The 19778-nt window shown below is 46.3% G+C and overlaps 1 protein-coding gene and 1 long non-coding RNA gene across 3 annotated transcripts in view; both read left to right on the forward strand.

Annotated features, from left to right (window-relative positions):
- The first annotated feature begins 1062 nt into the window (after positions 1 to 1062).
- LOC109552507 (uncharacterized) lies at positions 1063 to 6235 on the forward strand. Its single transcript, XR_002179314.2, has 3 exons — positions 1063 to 1524; positions 4461 to 4592; positions 5399 to 6235. It is a non-coding gene; the product is annotated as an uncharacterized lncRNA (long non-coding RNA).
- An 8589-nt stretch (positions 6236 to 14824) lies between these two features.
- Positions 14825 to 19778, forward strand: part of KCNK5 (potassium two pore domain channel subfamily K member 5) — a 30676-nt gene continuing 25722 nt past the window's right edge. Inside the window, exon 1 of one of the 2 annotated variants that reach the window (XM_019949923.3) lies at positions 14825 to 15358. In XM_019949923.3, coding sequence (XP_019805482.2) covers positions 15173 to 15358 — 186 coding nt within the window. In that variant the 5' untranslated portion in view covers positions 14825 to 15172. The remainder of the gene's footprint in view (positions 15359 to 19778) is intronic. The other variant, XM_073810767.1, reaches the window with a different exon arrangement.

Genomic DNA, 19778 nt, shown 5'->3' on the forward strand with positions numbered 1-19778 from the left:
AAGAATCTGCCTGCCAATGCTGGGGACACGGATTCGATTCCTGGTCTGGGAAGTTCCCACATGTCGTGGAGCAACTAAGCCCGTGCGCCACAACTACTGAGCCTGCACTCTAGAGCCCACGAGCCACAACTACTGAGCCCATGAGCCACAACTACTGAACCTGTGCACCTAGAGCCCGTGCTCCGCAACAAGAGAAGCCACCGCAATGAGGAGCCTGAGCACCGCAACGAAGAATAGCCCCCGCTCACCGCAGCTAGAGAAAGCCCGCACACAGCAATGAAAACCCAATCCAGCTAGAAATAAATACAATAAAATAAATAAATGTATTAAAAAAAAAAAGGTTACTGAAATATAAGGAAAGGCCCCCGGAAGAAGAGGTTTTCTATACAGTTGGAAAAAAATCACGGAACATACATGGACCACTCAGAACAATTCACAAAGCACACGGAGGATGTGAGCTACTTGTAGGATCAGTTCAACTGGTCCCCACATGCATCTGGAACAGCTACACTTCATGCAGACCCCTCCCACGCTATACCCACCCCCTCATGCCCACAGCTTTCAAGCTGCCCCTCCCAGCCCCCTCCCTCCCCCTGCCTCCGACCAAATTACACAACTACCTCTGTCCTTTCCTTCCCTCATTAAAACTCCTCTCTACTCTCAGGGCGCTGATTCTAGCAAACCCTCAAGGAGAAAAGAGAACTGAAAAGCAAATTTGCAACAAGTTCTTAGCTACTGGGATGTGCTACCCTGATGGAATATTTACATTTTGAAATAAGATTCTTGGAGGCTGCCATGCCTTCCCCCAATGGTACACCCCCTGATGGTGAGATCTGGGGCACAATGACCGGCAGCAGGCATGAACAGGGTGCATGGCAACCTGGCTGCCCAAGGGGAAGGCTTGCCCTGCAGGCACACCCCACTTTTTGGCCACAGCTGTAGTCAAATTGAATCTTTGTTAATCGAATCCTCTTTTCCCAGTGACTCATATGCCCATTTCAGAGCAAGGACACACTAGGAATGAGAAGTGGTTCCAGTCTAGGCATGAGCTGAAGGATGATTCAGTTGGTCCGAGGCAGTGATTGTTACTGAATAGAAATATCTGCCTCTGTATGTTCCTATGTGCTTGTTTTCTTAAACTTCGACTTGGACTCTGACTTAGTACATGTAACTGATGGTTGTTTTGCTTCTAGTCCTGAGTTCAGAGGCTAGACCAGTTCTCCCCAGTTTCTGCCTCACCCCGTGGGATCGGTTTGCATCCTTGTCTCAGCAAAGCTTCCTCTTCCTCTCCAAGAGCTCTGAAGCAAGCCACAGCTGGCAACATCTTGGTGTTCCAGCCTGGGAACAGGAACAGGGCAATTTGATCCACTTGGGAGAAGATAGCTGCCAACAAACGCCACCTGGGCGCTGTGGCCCCCGAGTATGGCTCTTCAGTGTCCTGAACTCCCAGTCCTTCATCCTCACTGCCCTCCTGGCTTTTTCATCCCGGTGTGCCAAGAGCATCTTACATGTAAAAAGCCCAAGGTGAGCTCATTATCTCTCCCCCTCCGCTGCACTCTCTGCCTTAATCCCTACTTCACAATCCACCCAGTTGTCTACGCAAAATGAATTCTTTCTCTCTGTATCCTGCTAATCGTACCTCTGAAAGGTCCCGTACTCTCCACCTTCTGCTGATCGTGCAGCACCCCCATCTCATCCTTATCGGGGCAAAACAGCAGCCTCCCTCCTGCTGTCACCAGCTCCCATCTCTAATCCAGACCCCAAGGATCAGCATTTGGTCAGTCAACAGTAATGACCGAGCACGTATCATGTGCCCATCACGAGGGACACCACAGAGAACAAGATAGACACAGCCATCCTTCAAGGAGTTTGTAGGCAGTAGAGTTTTTCTTTTAGTACTTGTCTGGAAAGAATGCTTCTCTGCTGTTTGGTTTTAATATTTTTAAGACACAAGCAACAGGTGGTCATTGAGAAAGAACTTGAAAATGCACTTAAGTATAACCAAGAAGATAAAAATCACTCTCTTTTTTTATTGAGACATAATTGTCATATAACGCTGAGCAAGTGTAAGGTATACAACCTGTTGATTTGATACATTTATATATTGCAATATGATGACCGCCATAGCATCAGCTAACACCTCCATCACATCACACAATTATCATTACTTTTTTGTGGTGAGGACATTTAAGATCTAGTCTCTTAGCAACTTTGTAAAACTCACTCTTAAACCCACCACTCTTTCTAACTCCTACTACCTCCCCCCAACCCTCTCCCCCACAAAAATAAACATTGTTAACCTTTTGGTGTATTTCTTTCCGGACATTTTTGTTTTTCCTATTTGAATGTTTTAGAATACCACTGATGTCCCTTCCCACCTCAAATGTATTTATTTCTTCAGCAAATATTTATTATTAAGCACCCGGCACTGGCCTGGGTGCTGGGATTACAGAGATGGACAACCTAGCGGGGGAGACAGCAAAGGATCACACACATTAATACATGATTCTCAACTGTGATGCTTCTCATGAAGCCAGGGTGTAGGGAAGCATGAGTGCACATGAGGGGGCCACGAGCTCACCGTGGGGACTTGGGAAAGTTAGAGAAGTCTTCTCCAAGGAAGAGCAGGGCTCGCCAGGATGGAGGTGGAGGAGAGGCGAGGTGGAGACTGAATTCGTGACCAGGCTGATTTCTCCGTTAGCTGTCGCCAGTACAGTGTCAGGGGCCCACAACACTAAAAGGAGCCCATGCAAATATTTTAATTTCTTTTAAAACCAGAAGAAAAAAATGGACTTTGGGTTGAAGAAAATGTTTTAAATATAATATTCATGCATTGGTCTTTATATTAATACATTTATAAAATATAATTTATGAAAGAAGGAAACTCACAAAGGCAAAAGTGCCCTTGAAAGTCACCATGTGGTCCTGGCATGAAGACCATGTGGCTGAAGCAGAGAGAGTGGCCTGAGAAGGTGGTGGGAGATGTGACTAGAAGGGCAGGTAGGGGCTGGATCCAGAGGCCACATTAGGAATGTAGGACATTATCCTCTAGCGACAGGAAAGCAGAGAGGTGACAAGATTCTTTGAACATTTTATTTAATCTCTAAAAAGGAAATGTCTTTTAGACATAATGCCATATTATACCTTAAAAATATGAATATCTGGGAATGAATACAGTGATGGTGGCATGACACTCTGTATGTAATACCACTGAATTGTATGCTTAAAAGTGGTTAAAGTGGTAAACTTTATGTTATGTATATTTTACCATAATAAAAAAAATAGAGGCAGCAGATAGCCAATGGTCAGGCAAGAAATTAACAAAAACTCCTTAAAAACATTAAATGTCCATTTGGTGTTCACATTTTCAATTGTCTCTTTTTAAAAACATTTTTTTAAATGGTAGTTGATGTACAATATTATATAGGTTACAGGTGTACAGTATAGTGACTCACAATTTTGAAGGTTATGCTCCATTTACACTTATTATAAAATTTTGGCTATATTCCCTGTGTTGCACAATATACCCTCGCCGCTTATTTTATACAGAATAGTTTGTACTACAATTGTCTCTTAAATGTTACAAATAGTTAAGCTGTTTTGTTTTTGTTTATTACTGTTTCAGTCAAGAACCAAATGTAGTCTATACACGTAATTGATGGCTCTCTTCAAAGTCCCTTGCAATCCATAGGTCTCTGTTCAATCTTCCTCCCTCCCATCTTTTTTCTTTCTTCCCTTTTTTTTCTTGTGACTTATTTGTTAAAGAAACCAAGTCATTTGACCTGGATTCTGTCAATTATACCCCTGTGGTGTAGTTTAACGTGTTCCTCTGTCCCCTGTATTTCCTAGGAATGGTAGTAGTATCTAGAGACTTGATCAGATTCAAGCTCGGTTTGGCGCCAGTCTATTTCAGGGTGGTGTTGGCTACTTCCCACGGGGGCACTGCTTTGTCTCTCTTCCGGGGAGGTTGACGGCCACTGACAGTCATTGCCTAGGACATGAGTCCATCAGGGGGTCATGGCCCTGTGGCACCAGATGAAGAGGGGAGAATAGGATGAAGGCTGGGGTGGTCCCAGTGTCTCCCTGTCCATCAGGGAAGGACTTCCTGGTGAAGGAAGGGGCAGCTATGGTCCCTGGGCCTTTTTCTCTCCACTACCTCTGAGCACCAATAGTCCTAACCCTTGGTAGGGAAGCTTTCCTGTATAGGAATCTGCTCCTGACAAATGAAGACAATTTCAGATGGGCTTTCCTTGTGCCTAAGGTTTACAGGTTTTTTGTTTTTTTCTTTTTTTCTTTTTTCCCCAGGGTGCTTGAATTTTTTATTATGGAAATATTCAAAATATTCAAAAATAGAGAAAATAGTGTAATGAACCACCAGGTACCCCTTAACCAACTTCAACAATTTTCAACATTTTGTTAATCTTTTTCACTTATCTGTTCCTCTCCTTTTCTTGCACTAGAGCTGGGATTGGCCAAAACGATGGGCCAAATCCAACTTGCCTCCTCTGTTCGTAAGAAAGTTTTATTGGAACACAGCCATGCCCATTCGTTTCTGTATTGTCTATACCTGCTTTTGCATCACACCAGCAAGGGTGAGTAGTCGTGACAGAAATCATGAGGGCCACATGCTTAAAATATTTGCTATCTGGCCTTTGACAGAAAAAATTTGCTGACTCTACAGTAAAGTATTTTAAAGCAAATACTAGTCAGCATATCATTTCATCTGTAGATGCTTCAATATGAAACTCTAACAGATAAGAGCTTTTTTAAAGCCATATCTGTAGGTTTTCAGTTTTAAAGTAGGCAGCAGAGCCAGCACTGCTGTGGCCCAGCAGGAAAAGCCTGGTTTTGGAGGTACATGGGACTGGATGCTGGAGGAGCTAAGCTCACTTGGGTCCCACCCTGTTTAAGTACTCAGAGGCCTTTGTCATCAGACACCCCTGGGTCTCAATCCTGGCTTCCCCACTTACTGGACTGGGCAAGTTACTTCCCCTCCCTGAGCAGCAGTTTTCTCGCAGGTAAAATGGGAAAAATTGCCAGGCTTACCTTAGAGGGTCCTTGAAAGGTTAAATGCAGTGACGTGTTTAAGTGCTGAGTTCAGAGCCTGGCACGTGAGAAGCACACAGTGCCTGTGACTCATATCATGGCATCACTTAGACTAGTCCCCTCCTTGCCCTGACAGTAAGGTGGTAAGAGGAGAGGGGCTAGATTGTTCTCCCCAATATGTTCACCTTAGTAAGGTCCCAATCAATGGCTTTTCCAGACCAAGCCAGCTTGGGTCGCTGACACAAGAATAGGAAGATTTCGGTGGCTGGTGTGAGGACCGGGGTGTTTTATGACCAGGACAGGGATTCCAGTCTCTTACAATATTAAATGAATAGTGGCTTATGTGTTGCAGGTCCCGTAATAAGGTTTGGGCTCCAGCGCCTGGTGAGCCATCGCCCGGAAGCACATCTCAGGACTCCAAGGCTGAAGTCCGGTGTGCGCCCGAGTTCTGCTTATTGCCGGGCTCGCTCTTGGCATTGGCTCAGGAGGCAGAAATTCCAGGAATCCTGGTTCCTCCTTCCCCTTGGCATCCTCCTCATCCTCCTCCCTGCCCCGCCCCCTTCTCCACCAATCCTCAGGCCCCTCTCCCATCTGGTGGACAAGTGGCCGGTTGTCTCTGGGATCTTTATGTCTCTCTCGGGGGCAGCCACGTTGGGGCCGGATGGGGCTGTCGTGGGCATGACACGGTGATTTTGAGCGAAGCCTTCTGGGGTTACTTAAAGCAGCCGGGGGTGAGGGACGTTGGGGAGGCAGGCTAGGGGAGAGGCTCCCATGCAAGCCAAGGACTCAGGCAGTGGGGGATGAGAGGCAGAGTATCCTGGGTGCCAAACTCCGGGGTGCTGCAGGTCTCGCCTACAGCAGCGTAAAGTAGGGGAGCTCCGAAAACAGTGATGAGACCCCAGAGCTTCTTAGCATCTCCTGAAGCATCCCTGCCTCCCACTGCCCCTGTTCCTACCTTCCTTCTGGGGCCCACAGTCTCACGCCTGCACTGGTGCCATTGCCTCCTAAAGGGCACAGATGCCTGGGTGAGCTCTTGAAAATGCTGCAGTGATCAGGGCACTTGCCTGGCTGAAGCCCTTCCAGGCAGAGTGCTTCAACTGCTTTTTGTTTCACACACTCCTCTAGCTGTCTGGTGAGGCCTGTGGACTTCATCCTAGTAAAATGTTTTTAAATGCCTGAAATAAAATGTGCCGTGTTCCAAAGGCAACCAATTATATCAAAACACGATTGTCAAAATAGTTCTTAAAAATGACATCTGTGTAGGGGCTTCCCTGGGGGCGCAGTGGTTGAGAGTCCGCCTGCTGATGCAGGGGACACGGGTTCGTGCCCCGGTCCGGGAAGATCCCACATGCCGCGGAGCGGCTGGGCCCGTGAGCCATAGCCGCTGAGCCTGTGTGTCCGGAGCCTGTGCTCCTCAACGGGAGAGGCCACAACAGTGAGAGGCCCGTGTACCGCAAAAAAAAAAAAAAAAGACATCTGTGTATAGTAATATATGTGGTTTTAATTAACGTGTTGTATTGCAAGTTATAGCAGTGGGTCTAATAACAGACATACTTTGTTTTTGTAACAATATTTGAGGTATCTGCCACGATTTTCTTATGATGCCAAAGAACCACGATATCTGTGGGTGACCGAGTCTCAGAGGCTGTTAATGCTACTGCGATTTGTTATTGAAGTGGATGCTGAGTTTCAGATAGAGGTGAATGCAAGTAAAGATGGAAAATATTGCTGCGTTCAAGTTCATGGAGTCCAGCTCACGTCCTTGCCTTCTGCCTTCATGATTTATTTCACACTGCCGCCTTCACCCAGTGCATCTGGTGAAGCTTACCTAGCTTCCGAAATGAATGTCAAGGTCAGCCTCTCTTTGAAGTCACTTGACTCTAACAGATACAGCCCACCACCTTTGTGCTCCCTGCCCCCAACCCTGGATAGACTTTTACTGCTGTTTTGTCTCCTGGTCATTCAAAGGACCTTTGGGACAAGGACAGTGCCCAGTGCTGGGCACAGAGTCTGGCATATAGCAGTTGCTTAAAAAAAAAAAAAAAATTGAAGGAACGAATGAGTCAATACCCAAATGTATGAATATGAGGCGTTGTAAACAGTCATCCAAAGACACCGGCAGGGTCAGTATGGTACCGTCATCCTACACACAAAGAGCAATTCTTCCACTGACCATCCATACTTCTTATCTCTAAAATCCCTATCTGTGTTAAGGGTGACCAGCAAAGGGAGCAGGCTGGAAGAGAACAGCAGGGACAGGCCACCATCTCCAAAAGAGGCACAACAGGCTACAGAGGAAGTTGCTCACTGATGGATAGAAGGGCAACAGAGATATCCCCACAGGGCTGACAGGCACACCCAGTCACCCCAACAATGCGTAGGGGAAGACCTGAGCCAGCAGGGCAAGGATTCTCAACACAGAAGGAAACCAGGAGGCTGCAGGAGAGTTGGAGGAGGCCATGGGAAAGGGGGTGGTGATGACACGTGCCCAGGTCAACGAGGAGAGCCACGCTCTCTGGGCTCAGGTCACCCTGAGCAAGTTACCTTGAGCAAGGTTACTTCACCTCCCTGAACCTCAGCTTCCGTATGTGTAAAACGGGCTAATAATCCCCCATGGTGTCATTGCAACCATGAAATGAGAAAAGAATAATGACTAAATGCTTTATTTACCTGCATTATCTCATTTAGTGTTTATTAAATTTCTAGCACAGAGTGAACACTTAAAAGCTACCTAATTGTTATTGCTACAGGCAAATTTGAAAATACAAATTAGCTCCCTGGGCCCCCCACCCTCTCCACTCACCTTTTCCTCTTCTATTCTCCTTCTCAACTAGCTCCACTCAATCACCCCGAACCTCCCTGCCCAAGGTGCTTACAGAGTCACCCAGCCAAGAACAACTTTGGTGGGCGGTAAGGGTGGTGTGTTCCTGTGAACCATCAGAACTTGTAAGAAATTTTTTTGGTTTGTTCATGAGTGCTTTTTTCTGAGAAAATGTCGCATAAATACTCAAAGTTGTGACCAAAACAAACAAAAGAAAAAGGTTAAGATCCACAGAAGTAAAGTGATAGGGTCAATGCCCTACTCCTTCCCTGAGTTTGAAAAGAGATCTTAGTGGGTAGGACAATGTTTAACGCAAAGGAATGACTCTCAAATGGTAGAATTTCAAGGTCAATGATAGTTGGAGAGAAAGGTTTGGGGGTAGGTCCCATAACTGACGCCCTGCTATGTTACTCTAAAAATGACCCTGTCTAAGGAATAGCTTCGGGTGACCTCTGAACTGGTCAGAGTGGGAGCCTCTCTTGTTACTAAGTTGTTTTGGGGACAGTAGAAATTTTAGATGTTGCCACAGAGCAATGAAATTCTAATATTATCATGTTCCACTTTTAAAGGTAAAGACATTGAAATGGCAATAGAGACATATCTGAAATCTTCAAAAACAAATAATTCAGAATCAGTGCTCAAGCTCTACCCCTAACTCATAAGGACACGTTTCTCCACAGCTTAATTGGCTCTCAGAGCGAAGGACATGTAGCTTCGGTATTAAGAGTAACGGAAATCCTGCCAGGGAAACCCTTATCTGACTTCATTATTGTCACTTAGCCATGTCTCTCTCCTCAATACCTGGCTAATTTTTGTCCCTTCAAATATCTAACATTGGATTTACAAGTTCAACTTTCACTACTTGTTTTTATTGTGTTTTTCCCATAAACCTTATACATAACATTTACCATCTTAACCACGTTGAAGTGGACAGCGCAGTAGAGTTAACTATGTGTTTGTTATGTGTATCTTGTTGGGCACCAGATTCCTAGGGCTTTTTTTTTCTTTTTTCTTTTGGCTGCATTGGGTCTTCGTTGCTGCTCACAGGCTTTCTCTAGTTGTGGCGAGCTGGGGCTACTCTTCGTTGCAGTGCGCAGTCTTCTCATTGCGGTGGGTTCTCTTGTTGTGGAGCACGGGCTCTAGGCATGTGGGCTTAAATAGTTATAGCTTGTGGGCTCAGTAGTTGTAGCTCTCGGGCTCTAGAGCTCAGGCTCAGTAGTTGTGGCGCACGGGCTTAGTTGCTCCATGGCATGTGGGATCTTCCCGGACCAAGGATTGAACTCGTGTCCCCTGCATTGGCAGGCGGATTCTCAGCCGCTGCGCCACCAGGGAAGTCCCCTAGAACTTCTTTATCTCACAAAATTGAAGCCCAGTGAATAATTCTTTATTCCCCTCACCCCAGCCTTGGCAATTACTATTTCACTTTCTTTTTCCAAGAGTTTGACCACTTTAGATACCTCATATAAGTGGAAGCATGCGGTATTTGTCTTTTTTGTAACTAGATTATTTCATTTAGTGTTATGTCCTCAAGGTTCATCCATGTTGTAGCATATGACAGGCTTTCCTTCTCTTTTAAGGCTGAATAATATTCCATTATATGTGTATACCATTTTCATTACTTTTTTTTTTTTACTGCAACTATATGGCTCTGAGATTTCATTTTGCACAGTGATTTTATTTTATTTTATTTTTCCTGGTATAAAACTTGAAGGTAACCTTATCACATACCTTGAATTTACTGCTCAGAAACCTTTCTAATTGAATTAGCAGAGGATTTGTAGACATGAAAATTTAACAGATACTTTCCCCAGGTTTCCAAATGATCCATTAGAAACAAAGCAAGTTTATAAATTAACTGATAATCTTTCGTAATGCGAGCTATTTTATAAGGCATTTAAAACTGTCTCTCTTCCAAGCAATATGAAAAGAACAAAAATGAAAATATAATCTTTTGACCTTTTGAGTTGAGAGCTATAAAGATTTCTTTTTCATTTTTTAAATTATTTTTTTAAGGAAACAAGGTTTTCAGGTGATGTTGAACCACTTTATTCTTTTAATGGCTTTTTATATGCCTCCTTAGATCAGCCATGAATTTCAGAAGGGGATTATTCCCTTTGAAATTCCTGAACAGAATACAACAGAAATAATCTTAAACAGAAGTAAAACAGTAAATGTCTCAACATTATGAAAGGATTATCAAGCCATTCATTCACCAAGAGGATAAACCCTTCACCTAATTGAATCGAGGAAGAAATGACGAAAGTGGGTAAGGATCCTTTTGCGGCCAGAGCTTGGGAGCACGGCCTTGGAGAAAATAACTCATCTGCTGTGCCAGTTTCTCACCTGGGAACCAGCTGAGTCTAGTGATGTGTTGCTACCAAGGTGAAACTCAATCATTCTTAAAGCTGATTGCCTTTCAAAAGATGGCGCTCCGGAGTGATTGCCATCCATAAGCATAATAATAAAGCCATTGGAATGTATTTATTAGCCGTTTAAGAGAATACACCCCCTCCCCCAATACACCTTTTTTCTCTTCTGTCCCTGAGGCTCAAATTGTCCAGAGGTTCATTTGTTTCGGTACAATTTATATTTCCCAAAGCCCCCACTGGCTGCTGTGCAGAGAATGGGCACATCTCCTGATCTCCATCGGAAACTGTTGATCCAAAAGTGTGGATAGGGCCAGGGAGTGAGGGAAAGGGCGGAGGAGGGGAGGAGAACATCCAACGCAGAAGGAGCCAAAGGAAAGCAAGGGAGGCAGGAGCAGGGAGAACGGAGAGCTGGGTTAAGGGGGTTGGGAAAATGTGGGAAGGGAAGGAATGGGGCCACAGAAGGAGAGGGTGAGGAGAATGAACGTGACATTGAGGGGGCAAAAAGAGGAAGGGGTCAGGGAATGGAGAAGTAGGCAATGTGGAAAGATAAAGCTGAAATTATAAAAACTTCAAATAAAACCCAATTCATCCCAAAGTCTCCTGCAGTGTTTCTGTGAGACAGTGAGACTGAAATAGGAAGAGGCCCTTTATTTTCTTAGGAAGAGAACGCAGACTGGAGGTAGGAGAGGAATGGGAGAGAACTTTGCAAACAAAGAGAGCCTGTGGCCTCTCAAACTGCCCCCACCCCATGCTGGATGAACTGTTCACACCACAGTCCCTGACTTTATCTAGAGAGGGGGGTCTGGGACAGAAGCCTGGTCTCCCTACAGGCTGAGGACTGGAAAGTCACAGTGCAGAGTTGTAGGAGGTGGGCAGGGGTTAAGGAAGAGGGCCCTGAAGTCTTCAGGAATGCAGAATTAGGAAACCTGGGGCTTCCCAGCTTCCTGCCCCAGGCTCCAGGGGACACACGTGGTGCCACAAAGGAGAGACAGAAACATCTACAAACCCAGATCATTCCTTCAAACCTGCATCCCTAGTCCCTGGGCTCCAGCCTGATCTGGAGATACCACAGATACCATCCCCCAGCCCCCAAGGAAGACTCCCCATCCCGCAATGGGAAAAAAAAAAGAAAAGGCCTTGGCCAGGGGTCAGTGCACAGCCCGCTGCTCTACCTGCCCACACAGAGGCACCAGGGTCAGGGCCAGCCTTTGATACGAGTGCTGGAGGGAGTGTGCCCCCTCCCCAACTTCTGGCTGTTGCTGGTTGAGAGACTTTGAACAAACTAACCCACCCAAGCTTCAGTTTCCTCACTGCAAAGTGGATGGAATGACAGGCCCTGCTTAAGATGCATGGAAAGGATGTATTGTGGCCTCAGGTTTACGAACCCTTGGTAGCAAGGTGAGTGAGAAATATCCCAGGTGAGTGTTTTTTGTTTTGTTTTATTGTTTGTGCTTTTAAAAGATAAATTTGGTTAATTTTTAAAATTCAGGTATAATTGACATATAACATATTCATTTCAGGTGTACAACATAATGATTTGATATTTGTATGTGTTGCAAAATGATCACCATAATAAGTCCAGTTGACATGTGTCATACACAGTTACAAAAATTTTTTTCTTCTTGTGATGAAGACTTTTAAGATTTCATCTCTTAGCAACTTTCAAATATGCAGTACAGTATTATTTAATTATAGTCACCATGCTGTCTGTACATTACATCCCCAGAACTTATTTATTTTATAGTTGAAAGTTTGTACTTTCTAACCCCCTACACCCAACCCTCAACCCCCATCCCTGGCAACCCCCAATCTGTTCTCTGTATTTATGAGTTTATTAGGTTTTTTTTTTTTAATTTTACATATAAGTGAGATCATATGGTATTTGTCTTCTCTGTCTGACTTATTTCACTTAGCATAATGCCCTCAAAGTCCATCCATATTGTCGCAAATGGCAAGATTTCTTTCTTTTTTTTGTATTTCTTCCTCTTTTATGTATTCAATTTTAGTATTCCATTGTATATATATACCACAATTTTTTTATCCATTCGTTCATCAGTGGACACTTTGGCTGTTTCCATGTCTTGGCTATTGTAAACCACAATGAACATGGGGATGCATGTATGTTTTCGAGTTATTGTTTTCATTTTCTTTGGATAAATACTCAGAAATTGAATTGCTAGATCATATGGTAGTTCTATTTTTAACTTTTTGAGGAGCAGCCATACTGTCTTCCACAGTGGCTGGATCAATTTACATTCCTATCAACAGTGCACAGGGTTCCCTTTTATCCACATACTGGCCAACATTTGTTATTTGTTGTCTTCTTGATGATAGCCACTCTGACAGGTGTGAGGTGATATCTCACTGTGGTTTTGATTTGCATTTCTCTAATGATTAGTGATGTTAAGCATCTTTTCATGTACCTGTTGGCCATCTGTATGTCTTCTTTGGAACAATGTCTATTCAGATGCTCTGTCCACTTTTTAATTGAATTGTTTGTTCTTGTTGATATTGAATTGTATGAGTTCTTTATATATTTTGGATATATAAAATATCTGCAAATATCTGCAAATCAGATACATGATTTGCAAACATTTTCTTGATTCAAAAGGTTGCCTTTTCATTGTTGATGATCTCCTTTGCTGTGCAGAAACATTTTAGTTTGATGTAGTCCCACCAGTTTATTTTTGCTTTTGCTGCCTCGGCTTTTGGAGTCAGATCCAAAAAATTATGACCTGATGTCAAGGAGCTTACCACCTATGTTTTCTTCTAGGAGTTTTATGGTTTCAGGTCTTATATTCAAATCTTTAATCCATTTTGAGTTAATCTTTGTGTATGGTATAAGATAGTAGTCTAGTTTCATTCTTTTGCATGTGGCTGTCCAGTTTCCCCAACACCATTTATTGAAGAGACTATCCTTTCCCCATTGTATATCCTTGACTCCTTTATTGTAAATTAATTGACCATGTTAATTTTGTGGGTTTATTTCTGGGCTCTCTTTTCTGTTCCATTGATTCATAAGTTGCTTGTAATGCCAATACTTTACTGTTTTGATTACTATAGCTTTGTAATACTGTTTGAAATCAGGAAGTGTGTTGCTTCCAGCTTTGTTCTTCTTTCTTAAGATTGCTTTGCCTATTCTGGGTCTTTTGTGGTTACATACAAATTTTAGGATTGTTCTATTTCTGTGGAAAATGCCATTGGAATTTCAGTAAGGATTGCATTGAATCTGGAGATTGCTTTCAGTACTACAGAAATTTTAATAATATTAATTGTTCCAATCCATAAGCACAGGATATCTTTCCATTTAATTGTGTTTTCTTCAGTTTCTTTCATCAATGTCTTACAGTTTTCAGTGTACATGTCTTTCACCCTATTGGTTAAGTTTATTCCTAGGTATTTTATTCTTTTTGATGCAATAAATAGAATTGTTTTCTTTATTTCCCTTTCTGATAGTTCATTATTAGTGTATGGGAACACAACATATTTTGTATATTGACTTTGTATCCTGAAACCTTACTAAATTTGTTAATTAGTTCTAGCAGTTTTTTGATGGAATCTTTAGGGTTTTTTATATATAAATAATATCATGTCATCTGCAAATAGTGACAATTTTACTTCTTTTTTTTCCAGCTTGGATGTCTTTTATTTCTTTTTCTTGCCTAAGCGCTCTGGCTAGGACTTCCATTGGGTGTGTGCTTTTGACAAATATGTCTTTGACAAATTCATGAATTTATTCACTCCACTGCACAGATATTTGAGTGTTTGCTATATAACAAGCACTGGGGATATGTCATCAAACAATCCAGACTCCACCCCCGAGCTGTCATCATTTTAGTGTTTTATATTAGAGGGAATTTATTGCCAGGAGGAAAATAAGACCAACAAGGGGGATAAGGAGTGTGTGTGTATGTGAGTGTGTGTGTTTATGTGTCTGGGGCAGGGTGTTTGCAATTTTAAATATGCTTGGGAGTATGAAAGACATCAAGTGTTTCTTGTAGAATTGCAGTGCGTTTGTGGGGAGGGATATGAACAGTGCTGCCTCTGACTGCTCTTTCTCAGATGTTCACCAGGGCAGGTGAGGCTGGGGTGAGAGGAAGGAGTCACACCTTTGTGACTGGTTTAGTTCCTAATATCCTCTGACTTTCTCCGGTCCCTTTCTAATGTCCTTTCCCCAGTCTTACAGGAAGGTGTGTGAGGCAGAAAGACCGAGAATCAAGCTTTCTTGGCAGAAACATCAATAAATGAAAACTGGCTTATAATGAAAATAACAATAGCAATAACTTCCTGACCCCAGTCATTAGGTACACATTCATTTTAGTTAATACACCATCACTAGTAAGAAACGTGAGTCAAGAGACCACAACGCCTCCGAGCATGCGGGGCGCGTAGCCTACCCTGGCGGCGGCCCTGGGGGAGCGAACATGGTCCGCAACTGCTTCCAGCGCGCACCTAGCGGTAACTCTGGAACCAGCCGCGGGGCCTGCACGGGGCGGGGCCTGCACGGGGGCGGGCCCTCATCGGGCCCCTCCTCCACGGGCAGAGCGCAACAGGCCCGGGTTAAAGAGGCGCGCGGAGGCGGGCGCGGCGCACACTGTTGTGGCGCGCGGAGAAGCGGCGCACGTGTCTCCGGGAGTTTGGCCTTGGGTTCACCCAGCTGCTTTAGCTCCCGCGGTCCAGGGTGCCCCCTCGGCCCCCTTGGTGTCCGCCCACCTCTGGCCCGCGTGAGGAGGTCCCGCACAGTTCCCTGCGCTCAGTGGGCCAACTTGCAGGGGCAACTGTGTCGGTGGAGCGGCGCCGGGTTGAACGGGGCACTGCGCATGCGGAGCTCCAAATTCAAACAGCTGTTTCCAGAGGCTGGAGGGCGGGTGAGACCGGGAGCCGCTGGGGTTAGCTGAGGCATTCTCATTCTCCAGGAGGTGGCCTCTCGGGAGCCATGGTGGACCGGGGCCCTCTGCTCACCTCGGCCATCATCTTCTACCTGGCCATCGGGGCGGCGATCTTCGAGGTGCTGGAGGAGCCGCATTGGAAAGAGGCCAAGAAAAACTACTATACGCAGAAACTGCATCTGCTCAAGGAGTTCCCGTGCCTGGGCCAGGAGGGCCTGGACAAGATTCTGCAGGTGAGCTGGAGGTTTAGAAGTTCTGAAGGGGAGCGCCTCGCAGCTTTGGATAAACCTCACTCCCTGTGGGTGGTCCCGGGGTGACCGGGGAGGATGTCTCCCCATGAGTTTGACTGCTGGAATCTGCCGTTCACCCGTGGGCGCAGGAGTCTCCCACGCGCGCGGAGACTTTGGAACCCAGTTTGTCCGGAGGGAAGAACTTAGGCTTGACCCCCGGGTGAACCAGGGCCCGCAGTGGCTCGGTGTGGGTGTGCGGGTACCTCCCTGGTTGGAGGAGGCTGTGGGGCGGATAAAGGCGTTTGTCTTTCCTTGGAGACGCTCCCAGAGTTCAGGAGACCCGCCGGGTGCCGCCTCTTCGCGTCTCTACCTCCCAGCTCCGGGGCCAAGTGCGGCACCCGGCCGGCTTTTTTCGGCGTTTCTTCACCAGCCCGGCGGAGTGGCGCGAGGCTCCCCCGCCCCCGCAGGGCTCGGGAGCGGGGGGGTCCGGGGCTCTGTCGGGCCTGAGCCCCCGGGATGCGGGCTGGTGGCTAGAATGCTGGGGACGCGCGCAGGCTTCCGGGAAAGCTTATCTCGCGGAGACATCCCCGAAGGGCTCGGAGTTCAACTTTGTGAAAGTAACAGGTTGAACAAAAGAACAACACCCGGAGAGCCCCTTTTCGGGGGACGGGGCGGGATGGGGGTGGGGCGGCGGGCAGAGAGGTTGTATAGAATGGGAGGTTGTGGGAGAGTTTCTCCTCCATGTTGGCATTGGTTCATATGCCCTATGGATGGCATTGATCTCACGTGGATAAACTGTGGGGCTTGTTTGGGGATCGAAGACTTCTACCCCAGTTTCTCGAAGGTTCTTGGCCTCAACCATTCACGCTTCTTGGCCTGCAGGGATGGCCTCCCTCCAGTGGAACGACCAGACCTGGATAAGAGCCCGTGAAGGCTCTAGGTTGTGAGGTGGAGTAGAGATATTGTCCAAGGTGTTACATTTCTCTTGGGGTAAAAGATGCCAGAAAGGAAGTTTGATGAGAAACAATCTTTAAACTGCTGCGGCTCCCCAGTCCTTTATGGCTGTGTAGTTGTCTCTCATTTTTCTGGCCTCAACAGCCCGTATGCAAAATGGGAAGAAATGTGTAGGTATCTCGCCTGTGGTGCCCCCTTTTTGTCCCCACATCGACGGACATTCCCACAGGTGAGCATATAGGTGCCTGCTAGCAGCCGGGCAAATAAAGACGTGTCCTCTTAGGAGCCAGTAGAAGGGGAGGTTTAGGCCAGAAGGTTGGGTGTTGGATTTTAGTGGGGACCCTCCTGTCCGGGAGCAGTTCCCAGGGCGGGGGCCGTTGGTAGGTGAGGCTGGTGGGAGTATGAGCTTCGGAAGGGAGTAGGGTGTTTTAGCTCCTGATAGCAGGAGTTCTGGGCAGCTCTGCCTTCCTTGAGATGGGTGTCTGCCCTGTGTGTGTGTGTTGGGGAGGGAGGGTCACTTTATAATTTCCCTTGAGGAAACAATTCCTCTGGAGAACGCGTTGCTGTTTACTTGGCTCCAGGGCTTTGTTTAGAGGGGGAAGAAGGCAGGCGGGGATGATAAAGAATCGAGCTGCCCTCGAAGTGTTTGCCTCTTCTCCGCTACTGCAGGGGAAGGAAGGAAAGAATTCAAGGCTGAATGTGGGAAAATAAAGTTCAAAACATGAGGAGAAGGGAAAAGGGGGGGGGGGGTCAGGGTGAGGCAGCCGGGTGCAGCTGGTGGTTATAGCTTTGGAGGTTAGGCAGCTTTCTTAAGGTGTCTTAAGCTTTCTTAAGGAGCAAGCAAGATGCCTGGTATTTTGAGGTCCTTTTAAACCCGCCAGCGATTACCCCCCAAAAGCCGGCAGGTAGCTTTAGGAAAAGGATTTGGGTATCAGGCCAGTCTGATTTGGAGGTGATTATGGACAGGCCTGTCCCCATCCCCAGCCAACCTCTCAAGCCATCTGCAACTTGGCGAATCCCCTCCCTTCACAGGAAGAACCCCAGAAATGAGAATGAACCAGTGAAAGCATTTCGCTAGCATCACTTTCAGTCTGCAGAAACCTGCCTGGCTTCGCTTGCTGATCTGGGACTTGGGGCACTGCTGCAGGCCACAGGAAATTGGTTTAAGGAAAAATGAAACTCAAAAATCTTCTTTCCCATCTGGCTGCTCCTGCATTTTCCACTGAGTTCTGTGTTTTATCAGGTTCTGAATAATCACCTTTGTAATCCTAAAGAAAGTCCCTCAGTTGGGAATTCCTGGGGTAGGGGCCCACCCCCCCCCAAAGGCTGTTGGAAGGGGGTGGGGTGCAGCCTGGGTTGGGGTTTTTCTTAGAGTGGAAATTGTGTGTGTACTTTCAAAGGCGTGAGAAAGGGAGTTAAGGCACCTTTCTTTAGATCTTTGGAAATAGTCCCTGAGTTGTCAGGTGCTTCCTCCCTGTTCATGCTGTGGTTGAGGCTGACTTTCAAAGGCTCAGCGCCCCATTGGCCTCGGACCACGTGGCCGCCCCTCCTTCCTGCCTTCAGAACCATCCTGAACCCTTTTGCTCTCAAGCCTGCTCCTGCAGGTGCTGGTGACCGACTCTCCCAGCCTCCTCCTAAATTGCAGAGGTTCCCACAAGGGGATTTGGCATTGACCGAGCGCCTAGCGTGTTGGGCGCTGTAGGCGGTCATCGGCATTTTATGAGAGGGCGCAGGCTGGTTTTGCCATCCGGCTTGGCCATTTACCCATCAGACCATTTAACTTTGCGTCTCTTTCCTCATATGCAAAATGGGGGTCTGGTGAGGGTCAAGCGAAGTGGAAGCGTTAGGCGTTGGGTGTGTATAGGTGAAACTGAGGAGTGCCAGCCTCCCTCTGCTCGCACATTGAGGACACGTTGACTAGGGCAACTTGCTAGGTGCTTTATTAGTCGGGTACTCTTTACAGCACCCTTACGTGTTCAGATAAGGAAACTGAAGCCCAGGGGAGTTACCAGGAGGGCACAGGCTGGGGTGGGACCCAGGCAGTCCGCCTCCAGAGCCTGCTTCTCGTACACCCTTGCCCTCCCCCTTAGGCATGTGAAGCTATTGAATGGTGCGTCTGTCAGTGAGCTTAGTAAATTGGTTCAGCTGGACTCTCTGGTCTGCTGGGAAATTCTATTTTCTCTTTCCCCTAGAACAGGCATGGGCACGCAGGTGTCTCCTGTGTTGTGCCTGGCTGAGCCACACCTCCTCCCTTACCGAAATAAGCAGCAGTCCACCCCGCCCCACTTCTCCTTTGGGGGTGCGGTAGGGGTCGCCCCAAGCCCTGCCTTTCGCTGGCACACCCCATCCCTCATTGGGTTTTCTTAAACTGCGCATGTAGCTGACCTGTTCCCAGAAGCCTCTTTGATCCTGCTGGCCTCTAACCTGCATTGTCCTATTCTGAGGTTTTCCGTGTGTGTCAGACCTCTCTCCTTTTATTTTCTGGGCCCTTCGTACTCCCCTACACATGTTCCAGTCCCTAGTAATAAGGCTAATTCCAATTTTGAGGTTCTGACATCCTGTTATTAACGCCAATCCTCCTCCTAAAACTTAAAGAAATATAACTATGGGTCATGTAGTTAAATTACATCTGACCAAAATGCTCATACGGGGCACATGACTTGAATTTTGGGGGGAACCGAGGGTTAACGTGAAAACCTCTTTTGTTTCAAACCTTGCTGGAAATTGGAAAGCGCGCTGGTTCACTTAACTGCCTTTGTATGTAAAGGGAACACAATAGATCTTTTGATTATCCAGAATCACGGAGGCCTCTGGGTCATTCATTCAAAATTGAACTCTCACTGTCTAAGACTGCAGAAATGGAAAGTGGAGAAGTTGGGTTTTTGAAAGGAAATAGAAGAAAGAGGTTCCTTCCTAAAGGCTCATTTTCTTATTTATGTTCCGCTCAAAGTTGAGGGCAGTCAAAACAAAACGATTCTCAAATCGATAAATCTGCTTTAGTTAACTACTCTGGTTAGTTTTAACAGTTAAGGTGAATTTTTATTGAATCGTTTTGAGAGTTTTACTAGAGCCCTTAGGATGATTACAGATGGCACAGTAATAGAGGCTTATTGAGGGCAGAGATTAGCAAGTGTTGAAATGTTCTAGTGGGGGCGGGGGGAGTCCTATAGGAGGGGGTGTAGGGGAGGTGATGACTGCTGCTTCTAAGTATTTTCCTCAGGTTTTGCTCTATTTATAGTCTGGCATTTAAAAGAAACACAATCCTCTGGTTTTGGATGCCATGCTTGGCTGGCTGTGACCCCAGGTCAAGAGCTTTCATCTTGAACTTGGTTGTTTGCTGTTAGGTTGGCCTCAGCCTCTGAACTCTTTATGTCTGTGGGGTGGGGGGAGTGGGGAGGCAGGGAAGTACCAGGCTTTGGGGAACAGCCGGGCTGCTGAGACAGAACCCCCAAGAGAGTCTTTGTACAAA

This window comes from Tursiops truncatus, chromosome 10 (genome assembly GCF_011762595.2).
Source record: "Tursiops truncatus isolate mTurTru1 chromosome 10, mTurTru1.mat.Y, whole genome shotgun sequence".
NCBI lineage: Eukaryota > Metazoa > Chordata > Mammalia > Artiodactyla > Delphinidae > Tursiops > Tursiops truncatus.